This window comes from Rhipicephalus microplus, chromosome 8 (genome assembly GCF_043290135.1).
Source record: "Rhipicephalus microplus isolate Deutch F79 chromosome 8, USDA_Rmic, whole genome shotgun sequence".
Taxonomy (NCBI): Eukaryota; Metazoa; Arthropoda; class Arachnida; order Ixodida; family Ixodidae; genus Rhipicephalus; species Rhipicephalus microplus.
The window spans coordinates 62,319,319-62,339,336 of NC_134707.1; the positions used below are offsets into that span (position 1 = coordinate 62,319,319).

General features: G+C 47.0%; 1 protein-coding gene across 4 annotated transcripts; it reads left to right on the top strand.

The window, feature by feature from the left end:
- The first annotated feature begins 1,376 nt into the window (after positions 1–1,376).
- LOC119164523 (uncharacterized) lies at positions 1,377–19,798 on the top strand. Of its 4 annotated transcripts, none has more exons than XM_075871981.1 (4): positions 1,377–1,489; positions 5,224–5,419; positions 5,691–6,376; positions 15,737–19,798. In XM_075871981.1, the coding sequence occupies exons 1-4, from the start codon at positions 1,460–1,462 to the stop codon at positions 15,974–15,976; spliced, it is 1,152 nt and encodes a 383-aa protein (XP_075728096.1). In that variant the 5' UTR covers positions 1,377–1,459; the 3' UTR covers positions 15,977–19,798. The 4 variants fall into 4 exon arrangements, with proteins under 4 accessions (XP_075728096.1, XP_075728095.1, XP_037272624.2 ...); XM_075871980.1 differs by lacking the exons at positions 1,377–1,489; positions 15,737–19,798 and adding exons at positions 1,679–2,375; positions 14,473–15,728; XM_037416727.2 differs by lacking the exon at positions 1,377–1,489 and adding an exon at positions 1,683–2,375.
- The last annotated feature ends 220 nt before the right edge of the window (positions 19,799–20,018 follow it).

Consider the following 20,018-nt stretch of genomic DNA (forward strand, 5'->3'; position numbering starts at 1 on the left):
CTGAAAGTAAGCAACAGCTGGCACCAGAAAATTATGAACTTTTTTAGGTGATTCCATCATTTCAGAGCTTAAGGCAATTAAATTGTGGTGGTAGGAACAACAGACAAAAACAGCTGCATATGCTTCCTGCAACAGTGGCTGATGTGTGTGAACAGCCGCTGTTGTTCAAGCCTAAGTGCTAAATCTCAACTTGAGCCACTGCGATAGACTGTTGCCATTCTTCAGCTCGTCTCGGTGCTCGTTAACGGATAGCCGCAGCATTTGGCTGCTTGTCTCGGTTTCTTTTCTCTTCCATTTGGTGTTTTCGGTAGGGAGCAATGTGGAAGCCGAATGGCTGTAGACACGGATGCTTTTGTTGCATTGGTCAGCCTGCTCAACATTGAGCATGGGTTCATTGTGACACTGCACGTGATACTTTCGGTTGTCTTGGTCGGTAGCAAATAAAGTATCCATGGGCTCCGATTATTCAACTTTAGGATCTAATGTCGGCACGGCACATGGCAGTGATTGGAAGACAGTGTTGCTACTGGCACGTTCATTCGCTGACAATTCGGATGCAGCACGGCAAGGTGTAGTGGTGATTGCCATGCTAGTAGTTCAGTTGTTACCTTGGACTGCAAATGTGAAGGCTAGTCTGCAAAGACCGACACTACTGCAGCCTTCTTGAGCCACCACGCTTTTTATATGCTATGAAATAGGAGATGCTCAATTCATTTACTGGGGAGAAAAAGAAGCAGATGGCTCTTACCTTTCAGTATATATAGTCTCAGGTGAACACAGAAAGCACCCTGTTGTTATTTAATTTATCTACGAAGAGAAACAATAAAAAAAGACCGTGGTGATTACTTTCCATTAATTAGATTTACAGGGTGGTACTCGAGAGTATGACTTAATGAGGCATGTAAGTGACGTGGTTTCAATAGCCTGAAATAGAAAATAAAACTATCAGTCTCGAATGCAAGTATCGAACTGGCAGCATGGCCTGACAGACTGCCTGTAGAATACGTATAGTGGGCGTGGAAAGAAACACGAGCATGTGGCATCTCTATTCCTTGCTGTTTCGCATTTATTTTAAAGCCGTTGTAGACTGGATGACTGACAGAAACAGTCATCCACGCATGGGGGGGGGGGGGCAGAGGATAGGTGGTTTTAGCCCCCCCCCCCCCCCCCCCCCGTGCACCGAAAATTTTCGATTTTGCTATTGCGCATGTGTACATGCACGCATACAAATGTGCACAAAACATACCTCTTCCCCCTTAAAAGAAAGAGAAGAATCTGGCTTGCATCTATATGTCACAATCAAAAACTATCCGACATATTTTTATCGCCACCACGGTCAGAGCATGATCAAAATAGCGCGAATGCCACTACACTAGGGTGCAAACCGTATGCATTCGCGAGCTTTGTATTACGCGCGGTAGAAACGAGCGGAGGCGGAAAAAAAAAAGTAGAAGAGGCGATGTGTGGACAAAGCCCGCATCCGTGCATGGTAAAAGGCACTGCGCCGTGCTCCCTCGCTACTAAGGTCTTTAGATAAATTTGTTTCTTCTAGGGACCTTATTTTCTACAGCGCTGCAGAAATTAGGCGCCATCTAACCACTACCGCCTCATGGTAGAGAGAGAGAAAAAAAACTTTATTTGCGCATAACGCGGAGCATTCCAAATGGTCGGGCCCCTATTGCAGGGCTCCGCTGGCCCTAGCCAATCTGTACCCGTTGGACCAGCCAGCGCAGATAATGGCCGAGCTGGACAGCAGTGTGCCTCCCATTGTTCCTCTGTGTTGATCTTGTTGTGGTGTTATTGTGATGCGTACACTCCCACGTGTAGCGTGGGAGTGTACGGCGTTGGTACGCCACATGGTAAAATCCCTAGATCTTTTGCTCTTCTTGCTAAAATGGAGAAAGCTAGGTACTTCAGTAAAGGGTGTGCTCTCCGTGGCTCAAATGGTGCTATGTGGCCTCCCCAGAAAACGCCTACCACTTAGCGGGCTTCCTCTTGTTTCGGTGGTCTGCGAGCTTGAAGTAGGTATGAGCGACAAGGCGGCGGTTCGGAGGGCTCGGAAAGCTGCTGCAGCGCGCGCTCGCCGACAGGACCCGAATGTGAGAGCCCGCGAAGCCGAAGCTGCACGGAAGCGCCGAGAAGCGGATCCCAAGCTGAGAGCCCGTGAAGCCGAAGCGGCACGGAATCGCAGGCAAGCGGATCCCGAGCTGAGAGCCCGAGAAGCGGCGATGAAACGCGAGCTCAGGCAGGCGCATCTCGAGGCAGCGCGGGCGCGGGAAGCCGCGGCTAAGCGCCTGAAGCGATCGCTGCCCAAAGTAGCGGACACGCGCCTGGAGCGAGACATTTCGGACCGCAGTTTCGGCCACAGCTGCAAGGTTTGCGACCGCTTGTGGTTCGACAGCAACCTAACCTCGTTGTGTATATACTGTGTTTGTCACGTCTTCGATGAGGTGCTGGGCTAGTTATCACAAAATATTCACGGCTTACCGACGAACCCCCCGAAGCTTCGCCCACTCATCATCATCATTGACCCCGTGGATATGCTGCGATTTTTGTTCCAGAGGGGTGCATCGGCAAACAACATAGGGTAGGGAGAAAAGGGGGTGGGTGGGGGGCGTCAGCTTTTGCTACTGCATAGAAAAACATCCAAAACTCCAAAGGGGGCTGCCACCACCCCCCCCCTATAGTGCACCCCCCTTCGGATGCATTTGTTGATAGCACCGAGTGGGTTGCCTCGTAGCGTGCATATAAAATAGAACAAAATAAAAGTCACATATGGACACATACAGCACTAACTTCCAACCTAGTTTATTTTCAGAACAAGAGTGCATTCATGCACTCGCTTCGCGAGTCACAGCCATGTGATGTACAAAGTGCATACATTAAAATCTCAAGGCATGTGCACATATACCAATCTTTTGATAGTGCCAAAGACTACTTACTCATATACAGATCTACGAGCACAGCAATCTTTGGCATCTCTTGTTATTTCATATTTGCTACTACCCGTTATTTTGGTGGCGTCAAACAAAAGGGAACATTGGTGCAGATTATAATAGAGCGTGTGAAAACCGTCAGATGCGCTCTTTTCAACGTTTTTTGCGTGTGTGTGTTCATGCGAACTATTATTGATGCATTTTCCCGAATGGCCTGCTTATATGGAATTGAGGAAAAGGGAAGTAAGCATTTTCTTGGAATACTCGGTCTTTTGCCACCATTATTGCCAGATGCCTGCGTGGCCGTAATCATGCTCGTTAATTAGCGACTGGAGAACGACTTAATAACAGCATGGGGCAAACTTTGTGCCTCAATTTTAGGCTATTGGATGATGGAGGGAGGGGGCAGTGGCACCCTGCTCCCTCTTCTTTGTGCACATGTAGATATATGCAAATGTAAAAAAATGGTGGCATAGGGGTTGGAGCCCTGCTCCCCTTCAACCTGCTCCCATGTCACTGACGACATTTGAAAAGACATGCAAAAAAAAAAACTCGTGCATCACTGTCCATCACGTACACATGTGATGTGTGCATACATTAACCATACCAGTCTGCGTGTTATAAGTTAGATGCACACGTCAGTGGCATGTAGAAGTGGAACACGCGAGAACATTGAAGGTGTGCTGTTGTGTCAGTGCACATTTCAGCCATATTTTTTTTTTATCGTATAGTTGTCTTTCCCTCATGGTATATAAAAGAGAACATTGATTATTTACAAGCAATCTATGAAAACAAGGAGTGGTGCAATGTTGAGCTCATAGTGCTAATTATCATTAAGAGAAACGAAATTCCCAAAACAGTTTGGAAGCTTCATGATTGCATCATGATGCGTCAGTGCTGCTGTTCTATCACATCCTATTCTTGGTAACATCGCATCAGGGTTGATGATTTATCGTTTTCTCGACAAAGGGGCCACGTTTGAGCAAAGCTGCCCAACACGTAATGAGTGGAGAGAGGCAATAATATATGGCTGTAGAAATACCTGAAGTTGACCGACATAACTAAATAAATGCCCATGAAACAAGCATTTCGGAAAAACAGACATATGCTGTGAATCCCAGCAATGTTTAAAGGAATCATCTAGATGTTAAACTAGTTTAGCTGAGCCCATTAGTACGAAGACAGGGAGGCAATGTTTTTGAAGAGACAATAAAATGATACTAAAAAAAAGAGATAAGTTGTTCTTTTGGAACCGTATGGTCACTGATTTGGCAGTAATAGGTCAATTATTAGCAGCAGAAATTAAGGTCAAGCTTCGATGGTTGAATTTCATGCCTGAGATTCAGCACATCAACGTGATAGTGCTTATTTCGGAGACATTTTGCACATTTTTGGCCTTATTAGCTTCATGAAAGTTTTTGAAACTTGTTTTGTTAAGACTACCTGCCTCTTGGAACCTGACGTGCTTTTATTCAGGAACGATTACGTATGCCCAACCAAGCAGGCGCCGTCACCCTTTGTGATGCCGTGGTGAACTGGTGCGGAAACATCAAGGTGCAGCTGCCAGCTGTATTTTCTTACTGCACACTTTCTCACTTACCAAGCATCCTTTTGCCGCAAGATGGCACTTTTCATATTGTGAAATTGTAATTTACTAATGCTAGGAAAATCGTTCTCTTTAGTGTCTTTAATACTAGTGCCACTATAACTGTTTCTGAATGGAGGTCATGCTACAGGTCGTCTCTGCTGATTGCTTAGGTTACTCGTGAGCAGGCTTTGGTCTTGCGAGACAGCCTAGCAAAAAAAAAAGAGAAAATGCAGTTCTTTGGATTGAAGTCATGGGGAACAGCCATTTGCTCAGTTTGTGCTGGAGTGGTGAAAGAACAGTGATTAACTTGTCAAAGAAGAACTTGACTTGGAACAGCCACTGCAAGGATCAAATTGTCTTAGTGTAAAACATTTGTGCTAACAGCATCGGATGTTCTAGCGTGTGAATTGCGAGTGCACATTTGTAGCTGGTGTCAGACCACAAGAATGACTCGTAGAAATTTGTTACAGAGCACTTATTTTTTTTATGCCTATACCTTTGTTTTTGGTGTGTTCCACAGATTGCACAATGGAGCAGAGGAACATTGGTGCACAGATATAGAAGCTCCTGTTTTTCAATAAATCAACAAAAAAACGAGTAGATGAATGTGTTTTTCATGTTGAACATGTGGAACTAGCCTTTACATGCCTTTACGGTTTATTACATTGTTGAACGCATTGTTATGCTCTCTGACTCTAGGTTGCAGTTCCACCCGCAGTCATGCAACGCAATGCTGCTTCGCGTCGTGATCAGTCTACGTCGTGTGAGGTGGGCCTGCCCAAATCAACACAGGTCAAGATACCCACTCCAAAGATCTGTCGGCGGATGCAAACCAACGGGTTGGAAGGCCTCCACAAGCCCTCCTCAGCCGCAAAAGTCCCATTTCAAAGCAAAGGTACACGCTTATGCATTTCGATATTGTCACCATCCTGTTCTTTAGTTTACATTCTCACTCATGGGGCAAGCCAGGAGGCTTGTGACAGGTATGTTAAAGCTACATCTAGTTTTAAAAATTCTTTGAATGAGTTAATGTCTATTCGGAAATGGTGTTGCGTCCGCGTATTAAATGTATGTAAGTATGCTTCTTTTGTGTGTGTGCCACCTCAGGTTGCAAGTTGCTAACCATTCCCACAGTATAGTGGACTGAACTTTCCGTTTCATTTCAGCAGTGTTCTTAGTGCCGAGGAATTCAAGAGGAGTGAGCTGTGCAGTGCACGAGCATGCAAAAGTCAATGATTCCACAGAAGGTGACTGTCGAATCAAGATGGACGCCAACAAATCATGCAACGTAAAGAAAAAAATCCCTCCCTCTGAGAATGTGTGTTTCGTGGTTGGTCCGTACGGCTGCGGCGTTTGCTCGCGCAGTTTCACGGAGGTGGATGCCCTGTTCTCGCACGTTATGGTGTGCCCCTGGCCCGAGCCCTCCCAGTGCGGCCTGTGTTCGGAGCCGTGCGCTAGCTGGGGCGCAGTGCTGGACCATCTCGCCGTTCACGTCAACATGAGTGCGGTGAAGTGCCCGCTGTGTGAACTTGCGTTTGGCAACTACTTGAACATACGGCGTCACATTCAGCGTCACCACATGCCCGTCAAGCCGTTCGTGTGCAACTGCTGTGACAGTACGTTTATCACAAAGTGGCACATTCGCAAGCACAGCTGTCAGTGTCGTGAGAGAACACGCACGGTTGACAAATACCTGGGCTCGAGTGAGAAATGTGATTCGCAAGCTCGCAGCCACCTGGCCACTGCGGTTTACAGGTGCTCCATTTGCCCGAGTGCGTTTTTGGACCGCTTGGTGATAGCGAGGCATATGCGCGTTCACTTGAACGAGGTGCAACAAAGTGTAGGAGGTGAAGTAAGTACATTTGATTTCACTTCATTTTATTTTCTTGAAGGAGCACTAAGGAGAAATATGATTATTTTCGTAATACTAAATCATGATTTCACAATACCCAAGGTGCAAATCTCATTGCAAGAAGACACTTGGTTTTGAGGTAAGGGAAGGTTGAAACCATCAACTTCTTGCACATTCGGTTGACGAGTTACACTTGTGAACAGTCTGGAACCGTAAAATGTTGAAAGAAAATGACGTGGGTAAAAAAAAAAATTTCCTTTTTGCAGCATACTTTCAGATTTTTGTGCTCACTTTTGGTGTAACTGCCCAATTGTGCATGCCTGCTGCTGTTGTGCTCACTTTTGGGGTAACTGCCCGATTGTGCATGTCTGCTGCAGTAAGTGATGTTGACACGGTGTAGGTAAAACCTGCAGCTGGCAGAACAATTCTTGGTTTGCCTGTGATTACATTTGAACAACCCTTGTAGTGTTGTTCTGCCAGCATCCGTAATTGCATCCGTAGTTGCGGGCACACCACATCATCGCTAAGCTAGAGAGAGCAGTGCGTGCATGAAGTGTCGATACCCCCAGCAATGTACTCTACGCTCTTCAATGTACATAACAAAACAGGGCGGGGTGAGAATGCAAGTTCCTAGAAAGATTCAAAACACCGTGCAACCAGTAGAAACACGTCAGCTTCGTGCTTTTATGCCTAATTTTAAATGCACAATGCAGAACGTAACGCTATGCCAATGACGAAATGCAAAAGTATACTAGTATGTCAGTGACAGAGAAAAGGTTATAGAGGAGGCCGTGCAGCTTTTTCATTTTTAAGGAGCTGTGCTTTAAGTGACACCCAGGCGGCGTACATTACTTGTAGCGCTGAATCCGCCGAGGCACGGCTTGCATTAATCGGTCAAGGAAATATGCGCAGTGCTGTGATGTGAAGGGTGAACATGTTTGGTGCAGCACAAAGCGGAACGGACGAGCGCTGTCACTTAACAAAAAAGTTTAATTGAATGACACATAAAGGCAAGAGTAAAAAGCATGTCAACATGCGCAGACAGTTTAACTAGGTTGGGCAAAGAAACATTGCATATTGTTGCACATGCCTGGGAGGAAAACGAAGATGGGTGAATATGCTGGCTGCCCCAACCTGGAGTAAGAAGGAAGACGACACTGCGATCATCAACCTATTGGCCGCTCCGACGCTTCTCTTTGCGACCAAAATAAACGGCCCCCTTCAGCCGTATACGTCCTGGTCCTCCTTGTGCGTAACAGATTGGTGAAGGTGCTGGGTAAGACAAACCCAACGACGGGAGCTTCACTACTAGGACTTTGCCGCAGCCGCTGCCTTGCCAGACTCCCGCCTGCGCCGGTTGTAACGGCCCAAGATCAGTCATCTAACGCTTCAAGGCCAATTCCAGTGGGCTCCGTGCCCTACTACCGAGCCCTACCAATCTTCGGAGGAAAATCGGGAGAAGATGTCGACGCGCGGCTTGTCCAGTACAAGCGAGTCAGCAAGTCCAATGGCTGGGATGCTGCCGCTCAGCTCTGTAATGTGGTATTTTGCCTCACGGATACTGCGCTCGTGTGGTACAACAGTCATGAGGACACACTGACGACATGGGACATTCTTGTTGCGGAGCTGAAAGCATGTTTCGGCGACTCGAGCGTCAAGAGGAAGCGGCAGAGCAGACAATGCCTCATCGCGCGCAGCTTCCAGACGAGACATGTACCACGTATATAGAGGATTTGCTGAAGCTCTGCAAGGTGGTCAATGATCAGATGTCAGAAGAAGACAAAGTAGGACATCTGCTGAAAGGCATAGTCGAAGATGTCTATAATTTTCTCATCAGAAAAGAGCACCTGAGCTCGGTGTCCGACGTCGTTCGGCATTAACGAACTTTCGAACTGCTGAAAATGCACAGGATTGCTCCAAGCTCGGCCGGCTCACAAATGTTACAACGGTTGCCAGCATCGACACGAGCTCCAGCCCAAACCTGTCCTCGACGATTCGACAGATCGTTCGCGAAGAACTTTTTCGCTATAGAGAACAGACACATTCAGCAGTTGATCATCATTCTGTAAACGACTAACATTCGGTATATCTGCCACGTGAGGCTGTGCTTGCGCCGCCGCCTTCTACGACCCCTTGGCAATCGATGGTTAGTGCAGCAGCTGTTGAGTACAGCGCACCTCCACAGCCCAGGAGAGCTTGCGAGCTCCTCGCCATGATCGGCGCCCTCAGCGTCCGCCTTCTTCGCGACGCCCGGTTTATCCCTATGATATACGGGACGAACCAACCCACTACGCAAGGGAAGACGATGTTCGATTCATTGACGAACAAACAGAGTTTCGACCTCTCGGTGGTTTGCTACTCTTGTGGTGTCCCAGGACATATTTCGCGATTTTATTTCCGTCGACGTGTAGCGCCACAGTATGGCCACCCGCCACACTTTGCACGGCCTTCCGAACGACTTCGCGACGACCCGCGAGCAACGTACTATGGCCCACCACAACACTCCACACAATCGTCTGATCGACAGCACGACGACCCTAGGGCAACACACCTGCTGCCTCGCGAAGACTACTGGACACGCAGCTTCCGGAACCACTCCCCGTTCTCCTTCACCACGGCGTCGCAACACGTCTCCTTTGCCACAAGAAAACTAGCAAGCGCGGCCGATGGAGGTGAGGTCACTGGAGACGTGCTAATATCAGAAATACATCCTGTGTTGATGCTCAAGAACAAAGTACATGTTCTTTTGACGATGTGCCTGTGATGGCATTAGTGGATACGGGGGCAACCATTTCTGTCATGAGTGTGTGTTTTAACGATATCTTGGGACGGAAGGTTTTACTTAAGTGGAATCAAGCTTCGAAGTTTTGTGGAGTGAGTAGTGAGGCACTGCATCCTGTTGGTGTGTGACAAGCTGACGTGTTTCTCGGAGGCCATGTTGTCCCAACGGAGTTCGTGATTATTGCGCAGGCAACACATCATGTTATTTTGGGTATGGACTTTTTGAGGGTGTGTGGTGCGACTGTCGACTGCCGCACAGGGACAATATTCTTGAGTGATCACCTTCCGCCAGCATTCTTGAAAAACCCTGTGGATGGTAAGATGGCATTGTGTGTCTGTGGCGACACTATCATACCACCGTTATCAACTGTTCGTGTGCCTGTTGGTTATAGCGACAGCTAGTCCGCCAACTTTGATGCCAACGTAGAACCAGTGTTCACCAACTGCATGAAAAAGAATGTGTTGATCCCACATTGTGTGGTGTCGATCAGATGTGGACGCACTAGTTTAGGGACTGTCAATTGCTCCAAAGAACCCGTGATGTTACCAGATGGTCTAAAGTTAGCCGTCGTCAGTGGACAACACGAGGCCTTACTGGTGACCGAGCTTAGAGATGTGCCGGAAGAGCATCGTAGTCACAGTTTTGAAACCGCTCTTCTGTCAATGGTGAATAAGTCGCTGAGCACAAGTGAATGCCGAACATTGGTGAATGTACTTTCGAAGCACCTCTCTGCATTCGACTTTGCGCAGAAAGACGAAGTGCCCTTAATCCCTGATTCTCGGACATGTCACACTATCAACACGGGTTTGGCCAATCCGATTAGACAAAAGCCATACCGTGCTTCGCGATCTGAGCGGCGGACTAATAATGAGCAGGTGAACGAAAAGATTCAAAACAGAGTCATTCAAGAGTCGGCTAGTCCATGGGCAGGTCCAGCGATTCTCGTTAAAAAGAAAGATGGATCCTGGAGATTTTGCGTCGATTATCGCCGATTGAATGCTGTAACAAAAAAAGACGTGTACCCACTTCCACGTATTGATGATGCTATAGGCTGTCTACATTCGGCCTCTTACTTTTCCTCTGTAGACTTAAGATCGGGCTACTGGCGAATTCCCATGCATCCTGAAGATAAAAAAAAGACAGCCTTTGTAACTCCTGACGGCCTTTTCGAATTCAACGTGATGCCATTTGGACTGTGCAACGCACTGGCGACGTTCGAGCGATTTATGGACACTGTTCTTCTTGGCTTGAAGTGGAGCATTTGCATGTGTCATCTTTGGCCGCACCTTCAGCGAACACAATTCACGTCTGGATACTGTACTGACTTGCATAAGAAACGCTAGCCTTGTTCTTAAAGAACTCTAATAAATGCCACTTCGGAGATTAACAGACCCTTGTTCTCGGACACCTAGTCGATCAGGATGGCATCCGTCCAGGTCCCCAAAAGACAGCAGCCGTTGAAACGTTCACTGCGCCGCACTCTGTTAAGGAGCTCCGCAGTTTTCTTGGGCTTTGCTCCTATTTTCGCCGCTTTATACCTAAATTTGCCGATGTCGCGTATCTACTGACATGTTTGCTACGCAAGAATACTCCCTTCAAGTGGACTCTGGAGTGCGACTCCTCTTTTCGTCAACTGAAGTTCCTCCTGACGTCGCAGCCTGTTCTTCAACACTTCAACCCATCAGCTCCAACAGAACTGCACACGGATGCCAGCGGCATAGGAATTGGTGCCGTCCTAGTTCAACATTATGGTAGCCGCGAGCACGTGATCGCATACACAAGTCGCTCCTTGAGTAGGCCCGAGCAGAATTACACTGTCACAGAACAAGAATACCTCGCGGTAGTATTTGCAATTCAGCGGTTTCGGTCTTACCTATATGGACGCCCTTTTACAGTCGTCACCGACCACCACTCATTGTGTTGGCTCATCAACCTTCGGGACCCTTGCGGCCGTCTAGCGCACTGGGCACTTCGGCTCTAAGAGTATAACTCCATAGTCTCGTACAAAAGTGGTCGACGACATGCCGACGCGGATTGCCCTTCGCGCATGCCACTGAGCACTACAGAGTGTGACACCGATGACCTCAACCACCTCGTAGCTTCTGTGTCACCAAAGTTTCCCGACCTCAGTACTTTAAAAAATGAACAGCGAAAGGACACCAGGCTATCATCGCTCTGCACAGCTCCTACAGCATGCCATTTCTGTGTACGCAACGTACTCCTGTATAAGAAGAACTTTTCCAGCGCTGGTGCACGTTTCCTCCTGGTAGTGCCAGAAAGCCTTAGGACAGCAGTTTTAGGTGCTATGCACGACGATTTTACGTCCGGGCATTTAGGTTCTGCGTGGACGCTTTACCGTGCTAAGGAACGCTTTTATTGGCCGGGAATGCAACAGTCAGTCGAGGCGTATGTGGCCAGCTGCACGCAGTGTCAACGCCACAAACGCTCATCTACCGCTCTGGCTGGTCTTCTACAGCCCTTGCCACCTCCAAGTACACCGTTCCAAGAGGTGGGCATTGACCTCGTGGGCCCTTTTCCAAAGTCAACTTAGGGCAATCGCTGGATAATTGTATGCGTCAATTACCTCATGCGCTACTGCGAGACGGTCGCCATACCAACCACAACTGCCAGCGACGTTTCTGTGTTTCTGCTGCAGCACGTTATCCTCCGACATGGCCCACCTCACGTGATCATCTGTGATCGTGGGACAATTTACGGCAGTTATAGTAGAAGAGCTGCTTCCATTGAGTGAGTCCCGTCTTGGTCACGCATCGCCATACCATCCGCAAACAAATGGGCTCATGGAGCGCACCAACCGAACAATTGTAAATATGATCTCTATGTATGTGGCATCCGACCACGAGAATTAGGATGATGTGCTACCATTTATAACGTACGCGTTAAACACCGCTAAGCACGAGACAACAGGCTATAGCCCCTTTTTCTTGATGTACGCACGACCGCCACGGCACACACTTCACAGTTTTGCCATTCTCGGGGCACGAGAACCTCTCAGTCACCGAAATCCTCTGACTTGCAGAAGAGGTGCGTCGTATTGCTCGTCTACGCACTTTGGCATCACAGGAAAAATCGAAGGCACGCTATGACGTCCGCCACCGGCCTGTAACTTACCATCCAGGCGACTTAGTGTGGCTGTGAACTGCAGTACGAAGACGCGGGTTATGGCAAAAGTTCTTGGCCACATATGACGGACCGTTTGTTGTTCTCAACAAAATCACTGAAGTCACATACACAATAGCTCGCCTCACGAGATGTGGTAGAAGAGCCGCTAAAACCCAAGCAGTCCATGTCGCTCGACTGAAGCTGTACACACCAAGGTGAACCAATTACCTCTCCCGGCGAGCTTCGTCTGCAAGGGGAGGAATGTTGCGCATGCCTGGGAAGAAAACGAAGATGCGTGAACATGCTAGCTGCCCCAAGCTGGAAGAAGGAAGACGACGACACTGCGATCATCATCCTGTTGGCCGCTCCGGCGCTTCTCTTCGAGACCAAAATAAACGGCCCTCTTCAGCCGTATACGTCCTAGTTCTCCTTGTGCGTAACAATATTATCTCATGCTTGCCATGGGACTAAGTATGCACCTTTGTTAATACTTTGCAAGCGTGCTATTGTGTAGCAGATTCTACTTACTTGTGGGAGGCCTTACATGAGGCAAGGTTGGCCAGTGTATTGGCATGCTCTTAAGAGAGGACAATAATTTGCTCAAGTATCCTAATGCTTTGCTTCTAGGGGTGTGCGAATAGCGAATTTTAGAAACTTTCGAATAGTGATAACTCTAAATCGAACACAAATACGCTGTAGTTTTCTAATAGCAAGGCAACAATTTTCAAAGCAGGTCTAAACTGCCAAGGTGATACTTTTTAAAAACAGCGTGGAAATTCTACATTCTATTTGAAACATAATAAGGAAGTTTAATAAAGCCACGTCACAATTACTTTTAACCGACAGAAAATATTACAAATATTTAAACTCAGCAGTAGCAAGAGCCTTCAAAATATTTTTCGACTGCAGGCTTAAATATAGCAGAGACTACAGTATTCAATGCGGTACTCTGTCAATAGTTGGTAAATGAAAGTGATACATAAATATTAAGCAGTTTTCATGAGTTAACTCTTCATGAATTTGATAACAAACATAGTTGACTGCTATTATTGTTGCTTTGACGACACTGGAGCTATGATCAAAACAGCTCTATTACATGTGGTGTCAAGAGAGAAAGAAGAAATGTAGAAAATGTAGGAAGTTTAACTTCATGTCCAGTTTGCTACCCTAACACAAGGGGAGAGGGAAATAAGAGAACTAAAGAAAGAGGGGGAAGGAGAGGGAGCAGAGACCCATTGCACTCCACACAGTGCAGTTTTTCACAGGCAGTCGCTCAGTGGCATTGCCTTCAAGTACTACTCTAGGAGGGCTCGTGTGGCTTTCTGTACTGATGTACTGGGAGGCCATGCACCCAAGATCTTTTCTTGAGTAAAGGGCTGATCTTACCTAATAATGCAATATGGCATCATTACTGCCTTAAGTAAATGGGCTGCGTGTATCTGTGTAGTTTGATAATGAAAACAGGTTGCCCACATCTCATTCTTTCACGCATTCTTCGTCATTGCTGATCTTCCGAAAACTATTCCAAAAGTATTCGATATTTCGCATAAGCGCTATTTAATTTTAGTATTGCATCGAATAGAATGCTATTTGACTCATTATTTAGAAGTTGCAAATATTCACACACCCCTATCTGCATAGCACTGCATCACGTGTGACTGCTTACTTAATTTTGCCAATGCGAGACGCCCAGAGGTGATAGACACCTTGCACATTAATGAAATAATGACCTGATTTTGAGGTGGTGACATCAAATATACACTCAATGCATTTGTAGACACTACAATGCTAAAATGAGGCTTGTGTGAATAGTGAATTATAGGTTAGAAGCGAATTCGAAGGCAATTGTGATTTTTGCTGAATAATTTCGAATCGAAATAGTATGTATTGCTTATTATAGAAAAAAGGGGCATATTTGTTGTGGTTTAGCTAACTGGCACAATATTTTTTCTTTATATTGAAACAGGGCCTGAGCGAATGCCATATTTTTCCTCTTTTGTTCAAAGGAAGTGGAAACAACTTTTAATATTAGCAGAATTTCGCTTATGATAGAATGTAAGTGATAACCTGTAAAATATGCAAGGTTATAAAATTTACTATACCTTTAGCATATAAGCCAGTGTACAAGCTTTTAACCTTAAGAGATGATGAATTGATGTGAGTGTAATACATTCATTTAACCTTGAAGCAGTGCGGATTTTTCCTGTTTCAAGCGAAGCGACGCGGCGCCTAAGGCTCAAATAAACAAAAACGAGTTGCTCGTGAATGCTGGTGCTCGGCACATACATCGACTTGCTGCGGCAGTGTTTTCCGGGAAGCGCGCCTTCGAGAACGTGCAGTGATGTGGGCCGGAACATCTCTGTCAGCGGACTCTATGACCGTGCGGTGGGCGCAAGCCATTGTGCGGGTCTCTGACAGCTACGGCAGCCAGCGTCTACTTAACGAGCTTTGGGCTCCAATTTACGACTTCAAGTGCTCGTCACGGACTGCGACTCTGCTGCACTAAATGGTCCGATGAATATGGCGTTGCAGACCTCGACTGCTGGAGGCATTGGAGCATTGTGCCCAAACCATGGCACGTGACCTTTGCCCGAGAAACACCGTGCACGAACTTATGAAGACCCCGTGCAGCAGTGTTTATAACAGACGAGCGGGGAGGGTTTGGGGGAGAGACGAATTTCGGAGCGCGCCGAGTGCACATAGTGAATAAAGCAACTGCATATTCCCAGTCAGAGTCTCATTCTCAGCAGCGACATACAAAAGCCGGCTTTCTCGGTTCGCACCGGAGAAAGGGGCACACACACGAACTTCACTCCCTGGACAGGTGTTTTCATGGCCTAGCATTCAATCAATGCAGTGACACTATCTTTAGAAAGGTTACATGCAGATCTGTGCATCGATTTGTTCACTTCGAATACTTCAAAATTTTGAATAATTTGAATTCTAATCGAAGCAAATTCAAATACAATAATATTCATTTGAATATTCGAAGCATTCAAACAGTCGTGGAACCCTACCTGATACTCTTTTTAGCATTCTTGACACCAATGTTCTTATTTAAAGCTACACTCTAAAAATATTTGTATTCTCGTCAATTAATTAACAGTTTGGGTGAAAGATAAAGCATCTTTGTCTCTTATAAACTAGGAGTTGGTCAGCTTGCTCAGCATGTGTTTTGTTTGGTGATACAGAGCACTTCTTTTCTCAACATCTTTTAACACTTCTCTGCAATGTTTATGCACCTTCACACATTGTTCAGACAAATGTTTTCAGTTGCGAGTCAGCACTAATTAATATCCATTTTGTTTTACTTTGTTTTCATCATATCTGCACAGTATCAAACATGCTTCATGAATCTTTAAATGGGTGTATCTTATCCTTGATAACTTTTTGCATTCAGATTCTTCTGATACATATTCATCTTTCTGTCACACTTATCCTTTCCTTGTGTCTAGGTGCAGAAGAAGCATTCCTTCGATTGCAGCAATGGCAGGTCATATGGTGCAGGACCTTCGGAAGTCAGGCAAGGATTCGAGGCTGAGGCATCTGCGAAGTGCTTTATCGGGATAGACGTTGCTGACAAGACCACATGCTGTGAGGCCATCTCTAAAACCACACAAGCAGAGCTGAGCTCTTCTATGGTGTCCAGCTGGACTCAGTGCGATGATCTGAAAGACTCTGAAGACATTTCTTGAACATCGGCTGCGAAATGTCGGTGCACACTCATGCATTTTTGTGTGATAATATATCACTGCTGTCAACAGGTTATTCTCTTTGTGGTCCAAAACATTTACACACCTTCTGTTCATTCCGGTCCAAAACTAAAGGAATCAAAGTTCACGTAAAAGAAGTCTACTTCATCATCATCGGCCTGACTACACCCACAGCAGGGCAAAGGCCTCTCCTATGATCCGCCAATCAACCCGGTCTTGTGCTTTTCGTTGCCATGTTATACCCGCAAACTTTTAAATCTCATCGGCCCACCTAACTTTCTGTCTCCCCCTCGTGCGTTTGCCTTCACTGGGAATCCAGTCAGTTACCCTTAATGACCAGCGATTATCCTGCTTTGGAAGTACAGTCAAAAGGCGGGCGAGTGCCGCTTCTTTTGTTCTTAGTAGTTAGCATTATTACAAGAACTCAATTGCAGCATCAATACTGTTAAAATATGTTCGTTATGGTCCAATTCATTTGTGCTAATTGGTTTTCTAATTGTAATACATTAGAAGAACTAAGGCAAGTTATGGGTCATCACTCTTCAGATATAGGCAAGTTTTGCTGCTCTAAGCCTTTTCAAGAATGTGGATGTGTAGCCTACGCGAACACGGGTAGTTATAATACCGTGGCGGTCTTCAGGACAAGTTGATATGAGAAACAAAACTTTTTACGAGTGCTTACATTGTTCATATATCAGTAAAGAAGCGCAGCACTCGCCTGTGCAATGTACTTAAGGGACCGGCTACCTATATTTATGGACCCTTTTTTTCTTGCGGCGCTACAGGAAGGTCATTTTTCTTGGCATTTGTAGCTCCAGTAGTTAATGCCATAAGCACGTAGTTATTTTACAAGCTCTATTTCTCAATCTTGAAGGCTGGCACTAGTTGCTCTTCTTTCTGCAGGATCCGAAGGCCGCCGTCCCATTCCCATTTCCCGTTGGTGTGCCAAACTCATGTATTATAATTTCAGTGTTCAATATTGTAAGGGTTCTAATAACGTGGTTGCTGACGCACTGTCGCGCCTTCCTCTTCAGATACCGGTTACTGAAGAGCGGGATGAGGAAGTTGTTTGATTAGTTACTTCCTGCATTACTAAAGCTGAGCTTCAGGCAGCTACAGCTGCAGATTCCACTTTGTCTCAAGTTCTGAAATATTTACGTGAAGGATGGCCTTCCAAATGTGCTCTTGCTTATGAATTCTTTCCTTACTTCGCAGTCCGACAGGAACTGTCTTGTGTCGAGGACTTGCTTTTCCGCGATGAACGCGTGATTCCCCCTGCTTCTTTCCGTAACAAGCTAATACAGCTTGCCCATGAGGCCCATCCAGGCATTGTCCGCACCAAACAGAATCTCCGAGACAGGTACTGGTGGCCAGCCTTAGACAAGCAGGTGGAGCATGCAGTTTACAACTGCCATATATGTCAGGCAGCTGACAAGTCTGCCAAACCTGCATTTTCTCCGTTGCAGCCAGTCCAGTGGCCTGATCGGCCTTGGCAGAAACTCGGCATGGACATCATCGGTCCTTTTCATAATGTTCCGCAAAATGCCCGGTTCATTGTTTCTCTCATTGACTACCATTCCAAATGGCCAGAGCTTTGTTTCACACATACGGTTACTTCTGAGGTCATCATTAAATTTCTGTCTTCAATCTTCAGCCGGCAAGGTTTTTCTGATGCCATAGTTACGGACAATGGTCCACAGTTTCAGTCTCAACAATTCGAGGCTTTTCTCTCACAACGAGGAATTCAGCACTTGAGGTCATCAGTTTTCTATCCCCAATCAAATGGGCAAATCGAGCGCTTTAATCGCGTTCTGAAGGAACATATCCAGATCGCCCAATTAGAGCACCGTCCCCTCAAGCAAGTCTTAACTGAATGTTTAGCTTCGTACAGGTTCACACCACAAGGCACCACTGGAGTGTCTCCTGCTCAACTTCTCCACGGTAGGCAACCGCGAGTTTCTCTCGACATAGTCTCTTTGCCTCGTAACATAGCAGTGTCTTCTCCTGATCAAATCCGTACCAGGGTTTTTTCTCATCAACAAGCAATGAAAAAGTATGTCGACACCCGTCGAAGTGCAAAGCAGTCCAAAGTTCGCACCGGCGATCTAGTCAAGGTTCGTGTGCCAGGCAAGCGCCCCAAGTATCGGGGTCCTTACAAAGTCTTGGGCCAGGTTAGCCCCTCTTTGTTTTGCTTAAGTGATGGTAATTGTAAGGTCTGGCGTCGCAGGCCACGGGAGCGAGTCTTCTCGGTCTCAAAAGGGCGCGCTTTCCAAAAAGCCTATTCTCGGGAGACGATAATCTCGGCGTAAGCGCACCCCTTCTGGCAAAAATACCGCGGTCAATCGCCGCTTCTAGCAACCAGCTAAATGGTCCCCGGACTGCGGATTGCCAGCGGGTGACGGGAGGACAGTGCATAGCCACCCATCCGTCAGGAGTAGAGTCCACGGGACGGCTGTCATGCTGGACAGTGTAGTCATCTCGCGGTGATGTAGGAGGCCGCAGCCGAACGGCGCCACCATTGTGTGTTTGCACAGTTCGCGGAACGTTGGGGGCAGGCCGGTCCTTTCGTGTCTCTCTTTCCGACCGAGCAGTCGAGTGCGGGAAGAAGAGAGCGAGAGGAGGGGACGGCAACAAATGTGTTGTCTGTCCAATAAACGTACTAAATTGCTTTGGTTGGCCGTGAGGAGAATCGGGAGGGGCAACCGAAGTATTAAAACCTGGCTTCCGAGTCCTCGCGGGGGAGTCTGGTCGCAGCAAAGAGTGCTCTGCACTATCGGCTCTGCCGAGGCAACATGCGACGGTTCCGACGGTGAAGTCTTGTAAATATGTACATAAGTTTCAGTATATAAAGTCGAGTTGGTGTAACGTTCGAAATGTGCTGGCTTCCATCCCCGAACAAGCAGCAGCAGCCACGACAACACAAGACGGACACCGAGAAGCAACCAACCTTCCACTCCCTTCTGTAGCAACAGCCGCTACGCAGCTGGGAGAGCTCTGCTCAAGGGAACAGAGGGAGTGGGTAGAAGGTTGAGTTTTACTGTAATATCTGGAATGCTTCGCGCCTTGTTATTTTTCATACGGATTCGCCTTCAACACCTAAAAGTCTTCCCCATCATGTTCCGTCCGCGCCTTTCAACTATCCATCAGATTATTACATGTGGCCTCCATGTACAGGCATTTCTTCAAGGGGGGGAGGTACCAGTCGGTGTCACTGGTTCATGTACACCAAGTCTTACGGTTCACTTCGAACCTTCAAATTCGGCTGAGACCGTTGAACCGGACTCAGGTCCGCAAAATTCTTCCGAAGCTCATGCTGCGAGCTCTGATGAGACCGCGAATTTTAATGCTCGTTCAGAGCCTTCACAATCTTCCACTGCTCTTGATGTGTCACATCAGAGCACAAGTGACCAAGGTGCAGAGACACCTGATTCTACACCCAATAGGGCCCGCCCTAAGCGGAAGCGGCAGAAGCCGCGTCGGTTCGAAGACTATGTGATGTAGAACTCTTGTTCCGAACAGTTGTGCACATTTTTTTGTTGTCAGTGCATTTTCAGGACTCGTAGTGTGTGAGTTCGGTGTGCCGTGCTCCGAAATTTTATGTGTTCTAACGTACATACCTTGTATATACTTTTGTATCGATCATGTATAAATATAAACAGTGTATAGGTGAACTTTTTTCGAGGAGGGGATAGTTGTTGTGTTCTGGGTTTCGGTTTCGTAATGACATGTGAGGATGCCAGGGGGCGCCGCTCTGGCATCCAGGGTTTCAAGGCGACTGTAAAATAAAATCAGTGTGTGTTGGGTGACCGAGGAGTGCGGTTGTTGTTCTTTCTTTCGGCGCTTCGCGCCAACCCGCGTGTTCGGGCTGGTCGGCGTCCCCGGCGGCCGCGTACGTCTCCGTCGGCCGTCTTCTGCTTTGTCGGGACCAGCCAGCCCCCAACACAGCAGGCACCATCTCTTCTTGCAGTTTGTGAAAGTTGTCATCATTCATCTTTCTTCCTGTAACTATGCTTAACCACCTTTA

Bases quoted from the DNA above. Each gene is read 5' to 3' on its own strand.
- LOC119164523 (XM_037416727.2), top strand. From the start codon at position 1,806: ATGCGTACACTCCCACGTGTAGCGTGGGAGTGTACGGCGTTGGTACGC. The intron at 5,420-5,690 runs GTACACGCTTAT...GTTTCATTTCAG, and splicing joins AGTCCCATTTCAAAGCAAAG to CAGTGTTCTTAGTGCCGAGG. The intron at 6,377-15,736 runs GTAAGTACATTT...CCTTGTGTCTAG, and splicing joins AACAAAGTGTAGGAGGTGAA to GTGCAGAAGAAGCATTCCTT.